The sequence below is a fragment of the Palaemon carinicauda genome, chromosome 13 (genome assembly GCF_036898095.1).
Source record: "Palaemon carinicauda isolate YSFRI2023 chromosome 13, ASM3689809v2, whole genome shotgun sequence".
In the NCBI taxonomy this organism is placed as follows: Eukaryota; Metazoa; Arthropoda; class Malacostraca; order Decapoda; family Palaemonidae; genus Palaemon; species Palaemon carinicauda.
This window is the reverse complement of record NC_090737.1, coordinates 35,111,776-35,117,437: the sequence shown is the minus strand read 5'-3', so window position 1 is coordinate 35,117,437 and position 5,662 is coordinate 35,111,776. Positions and strand designations below refer to the sequence as shown.

The window sequence follows — 5,662 nt, the reverse complement described above, 5'->3', positions numbered from 1 at the left end:
TATTTTTATTTGCTTCCACAAAGGATTCCGAACTAGGACTATGGAAATGACAGTTCCAATAACAACCGTTTTACTAACAGACCCGATAAAAGTTTACATAAAATCATATGAAAATATGTCCCTTAAGAATACTCATTTCATTAAAGTCTAAATATGAACTTGATTGCGTTATTTGGTCGTCTGAAATATTCATAATCTATATTTTTAGCTTCGAAAATTGTCCTGGCACGTCACTCTTGTCGTTGTGAGCGAAGATGTGACCTTCCTATCCTCTTTCGCGGAAGCCTCTTCAAGTTCTAGACTCCTCGAAGGGTCTACGAGGATGCTTGTTGTCACAAGGATGTCTCTCCTACAAGTGAAGATCCTGATGCAACAACAGTGGACTTACTCCATGATGGCCGCCATGTTGCTGAACCTGGAAGACAATCTCGGCGAAATTAGGTGAGATTCGGCTCAGTTAACCGATCTTCAGTCGTTTCTATTAAGGTTTTTGCCTTTCTACAATCATGATTGTAGTATCATTCATATGAATATATCATGCACACATGTATATACTTTTTACAAGTGGTATTAATGCTTTTTATTCTCTTTGAACAGGTATGGGATATATTCCCACCTTCCCTATACAACATCCGGAGCTAGAGTTGTTCGTTTGGCTTCCTGGTCACCGAAGACTGGCTTCACGTTCTTTACTCGAATGATGTTCTTTCCACCAAAATTCACCAAGTTAGCATTATTTTTGAGTTGGTACTTGATATCAAACCAGCGACAACACTTAGGCTTTTGGGGGGAGCCTATAGGTCTATTAATTGGCCTTTGGGGGAGCCTATAAGACTATTGGCCTTTGGGGGAATCTATTGGTCTATTTGCCTTTTGGGGAGCCTAAAGGTCTATTTGGGCCTTTAGGGGAGCTTATAGGTCAGTTGGATTTTTAGTGGATCCTATACGTCTATTGGACCTTTCGGGGAGCCTATAGGTCTATTGGCCTTTGGGGGAGCCTATAAGTCTATTGGGCCTTTAGGGGATCCTATAGGTCTATTGAGCCTTTAGGGGATCCTATAGGTCTATTGAGCCTTTAGGGGAGCCTATAGGTCCAATGGGCCTTTAGGGGAGCCTATAGGTCTAACTGCTGAGTCATCAGCAACCTTTACCTCCCCCCCCCTTGTCCAAGCTTGATGTAGTTTAACGTAATTACAAATCATTACAATGCGTTAGACAGAAAATAGAGAGTGAGAGAGAATCTGTTAAACTGTCTTCATAAAATGTATAAAATATTTCTATTTTATCACCTGTCCAATTTAGTATATACTCAAATGCGTTTCTTCAGCTTCTATAGATCACAAGTGAATGTCACGGCTCTCCCATTCCCTCCTTACTGGAACACCATAGAGGAGAAAGGTGCAAACGGCACTACCCATACCAAGTACACTGGAACCGACTATTTGATGATTGAGTCTATAGCCAAGGCTCTCAATTTCACTCTCTATGTGTTGCCAACGGCTAATTGGGATGAGGTAAGATGTAGTGTCATAACTTGAATAAGTTTTAACTGTTTATGGTGGGGACCAGGGTGATTAGACCATGAGCAAGATGTCAAATGTAAAACTTTACCACCACCTTATCATTTGATAAACTGTATTTCTATTTAATTTTGAATTTTAACAGTAAATTAGTCTATTATTTCTACTACATAGTTGTCAAATGCATCAGAATCAAGTATAACCCATGATGGTAGGTAGGAATGTGATAAAATAAAATGGAATCAAGACAAACTACATTTCCATGGTAATTTTAGTCCAGATAATAGTCCTTGTTTCAGATCAATTCTAACTTTTTCAGGTAACGCTGAGAGTTGCGGAGAGGAAATCTTTCATAGCCACGATTATCTACGCAGTTTTTCCAAAACGTCTGGAGCAGTACGACTACTCTTATATGTTCGAATATGCTTTCCATGCCTTCACAATGGCAAGACCGGCATTGAAGCCTCAATGGCAGAGTCTTTACTACCCTTATACTGATGGTGTTTGGCTGTTCATTTTAGTGGTGGTTCTCATAATGCCTGTCCCATTTATACTGGTAATACTTTTAGCTTTTTCTCACTGGTAGTATATATAGTAGTAAGTCATAGTTCCATAGGATTTCTAAATCTAAGTCAGTGTTCAGCGTCCAGTAGCAAATCTAATTTTATTTCATTGTTTAAACAGTTTGGAGGGTTTCTATTTAACCTTTAGTCTTTGAGTGTTAGACCTCTTTTACGCTATGCGTTTATTTTCCGCTGCCGCAAGCATTACAGATCCGCCTTTGTCACTCGACTGATAGATTATATCGACTCTTTCACACTAAAGCAGAGCGGATTTTTCTCCGCAGCGGCATCGCCTTGCATAAGTGGTGCTCCACTGGCTTTGTGCGGATCTGCTTCACTGACGGTGACAGTTGGCTATTATGTTCAATATGGGTCTTCACACCAAGCAATATTTGTCCATCTCTTGTTCAACAGGCAGTGGTAGGCTATGCAGTGGTTCTCATTGATAAACACACATATATGGAACAAAATTTTGATAAGGAATTACTTATTTCTTTAGTAGAAATGAAACAAGTATTATAGGACAAAAGTCTAAAAGAATGGAAATGTCGGAGTTCTGTTATTTCGCCTTGGAAAGAAGTTTGCTGGGGATTAAAGGAGGGTTTTGAAAATCTGGGTGATAAAGAAAAGAATGAATTTGCTAAGTTTACTCATTCTTCAATTTACATTCTTCAATTAGTATACCAATTATGGCAAATTAGTTACTGCAAAGATATTTTAAGAAACTGCATAATGAATATACAAATCTAGATATATTGACATTCAATATCAAAATGATTAAATCCCACATTCATATTTTAGAATATGGTCAACTCAAAGCTCCCTCTTCACCAATGAAAAATCAGCAGTGTTTCTGATATCATTTGCATGTAGCGATTGCAATATCAACGGTTATCTTTTGCTATACCAGCGGTGCGATGCGGAGACCGCCTCGTGTGCGGAAAAAAACGCATAGTGTGAAAGAAGCCTTAGCTTTACTGATGTTAAGAAGATATTGAAATTTATTCTGTTGTCATAAGTACCACAAAATAGACTTTGCTATTTCCTATCAGATCAGCAGAGAAGGAAGCATTGTGAAAGATGAAAGGAACCGCGTCAACGCAGGTTCACTTTTGCAAGACATCATAGGAACTCTGTTTGGACAAGGAATGTCAGACAAAGCTTCGCAGAGTCATTCCAGTCGACTTCTGTTTGCTTCATGGCTAGTGTTTGCCTTCATCGTTGGTACCGCATATCGTGGGAACCTTACAGCTTCTCTAACAGCTCCTAAATATCCGGCAAGGGTCGAAACATTAGAACAGCTTGTGACCGCTGGAGCCAGGTAAGTGGTGATTGTCAACCAGTCTGCACTTTCATCTCAAATTGCCTAAATTTCCAAGTCCTACAGTTACATAAGACAACCCTTCATTGACCTCATCAAGCAGCTTAAAGAGTCAAGACATTTCTCTGCTTGCTTAGAGCTAGTTCAAGATGATGAAGAAGCTCTCTTAGGAGCCATAGCATTCGTAAAGAAAGAGTAGGAGACACTTCTGCGACAATGGACACAGAAAAGCTGCGTCTTGCAAGAAAATTTTGGGTGCAAAGAAGCGCGGGTGATTTAAATACTTTGCACTATGCAGCAATCATAACAGAGATGACGCTGTGAAGAATCAAAACTATTATTGCTTAAAATACGTGAAACCGAAACCTTGAAGACAAAATTCATGAAAAGCAAGGGCTGACTGTAGCATAAATGTTTAACTGATGCAATCAAAATTTTCCAGGAAAGCCATTGACATATATAGTGAGGTTTATGCCTAAGTTTATCTTTATTTCTGCAGTTTTTCAAAAGAATAGTTGCTCTAATATATCTAATTTGATTCCGTTTCATATTTTGTATACACAGAGTGACCATGCCACCTTATGGGGCACATTTCCGCGATTTCTTCAAAGAATCGGATTCCAATGATTTCAAAACCCTAGGGGAAAGAGTTGACATCGTCCCTTCAGCGCCTGAGGGCGTCTTACAAGCCACGATGAAAAAGTATGTATATTCTTTCCTTAATCTTTATTCTTTCCTTAATCTTTATTGCAGAGGTTGGTAAGTAGGTTATATTACCAGACTAAATGGGACAAGAGGTAGCCAGACAGGTGTTATTCGGCTGCTTAAGAGGAGAAATTTTTGCCTGGCTGTAGCGAATTGTGGATCAAAATAGCACAGGTAAAAAACATGGTGCATTAAACTTAACAATGTCTAGATATAGACTAAAGAAAGATAAAACACTCTACATGTGAAACATCTCTCTAGTATGAAAGATTTAGTCTAACTTTAAATTTTGATTACCGAAATGGTTTTACGTAGTCGAAGCATCACATAATTTCTTATAGAAAGATTTCGAAATTTGAAGAATAGCTCTGTTAGAATTAGTCTGTATACTTAAAACGTTGATAAATAAGTGGGACAATAAGTTATTTTTTCATCTAAAGCTGTTAAATAATCATGTGGTTGAGGAGAAAATGTAAACATTAAGTTGTGATGGCCCATACAAAGAGGCCAAAGTAAGCATTATGTAGCAGAATTGGTGTGCACGAGTTGAAGGTCATATAGAATTAAATGAAACGAAAATCCCATAATCAGAGCGGGTAGAATATTACAGGAGTGGTTACAAGGATTTGAAGTGAATGTAAGATAAATAATGTTGAGTTTAGGATAATACAAATGAGGATAAAGTATGAGGATGGATAACTCTTAAGTTAGTTCCGTATGTCTTTTCTAAGATGAATAAGAAACAGGTATAGGTACTTACTGATGTCCATGCTATGGGAACAGCTCTCTCTCTCTCTCTCTCTCTCTCTCTCTCTCTCTCTCTCTCTCTCTCTCTCTCTCTCTCTCTCTCTCTCTCTCTCTCTCTATATATATATATATATATATATATATGCATATATATGTATATATATATATATATATATATATATATATATATATATATATATATATATATATATATATATGTATATATATATATATATATATATATATATATATATATATATATATATATATATATATATTTATACATACATATATATATATATATATATATATATATATATATATATATATATATATATATATATATATATATATATATATATATATACTTTGTTTATATGTAAGTATGTATGCACATATGTATGTACTTTAAAAAAAAGAAAACTGAATTTCACTGGTCTAACCAATCATAACCATACCTCCATCATTTTAAGACCTGCCTGAAATAACGGACCATTTAATCTCTCCTTCCTTCAGGCAAGCCCACATGGAGGCCAGGAGGTACCTGGAGCTGATCATAGCCGAGAAGTTCACCAAGGCAGATGGCACCACCAGCCTCTACATAGGTCGTGAGAGTGTCTTCCCGGGACTATCTGCCTGGCCCATCCCTCACGATGCTCCCTACAAAGACACTTTGAATAGGGCCATCATGGCTGTTTTAGAGGTCAGGGTTCAATATAATCTACTTGATTAATTCTATTCAAAGATGACATAGATCTACTAAAAGGAGAAAGGCAGGTGAAATCACTTGAGTCCATATAATTCGT

General features: G+C 37.2%; 1 protein-coding gene across 2 annotated transcripts in view; it reads left to right on the top strand.

The window, feature by feature from the left end:
• Positions 1 to 207: 207 nt before the first annotated feature.
• LOC137651932 (ionotropic receptor 93a-like) overlaps positions 208 to 5,662 on the top strand; it is a 6,773-nt gene continuing 1,318 nt past the window's right edge. Inside the window, exons 1-7 of one of the 2 annotated variants that reach the window (XM_068385145.1) lie at positions 208 to 441; positions 598 to 726; positions 1,328 to 1,514; positions 1,840 to 2,076; positions 3,136 to 3,404; positions 3,969 to 4,106; positions 5,373 to 5,559. In XM_068385145.1, coding sequence (XP_068241246.1) covers positions 323 to 441; positions 598 to 726; positions 1,328 to 1,514; positions 1,840 to 2,076; positions 3,136 to 3,404; positions 3,969 to 4,106; positions 5,373 to 5,559 — 1,266 coding nt within the window. In that variant the 5' untranslated portion in view covers positions 208 to 322. The remainder of the gene's footprint in view (positions 442 to 597; positions 727 to 1,327; positions 1,515 to 1,839; positions 2,077 to 3,135; positions 3,405 to 3,968; positions 4,107 to 5,372; positions 5,560 to 5,662) is intronic. The other variant, XM_068385147.1, reaches the window with a different exon arrangement.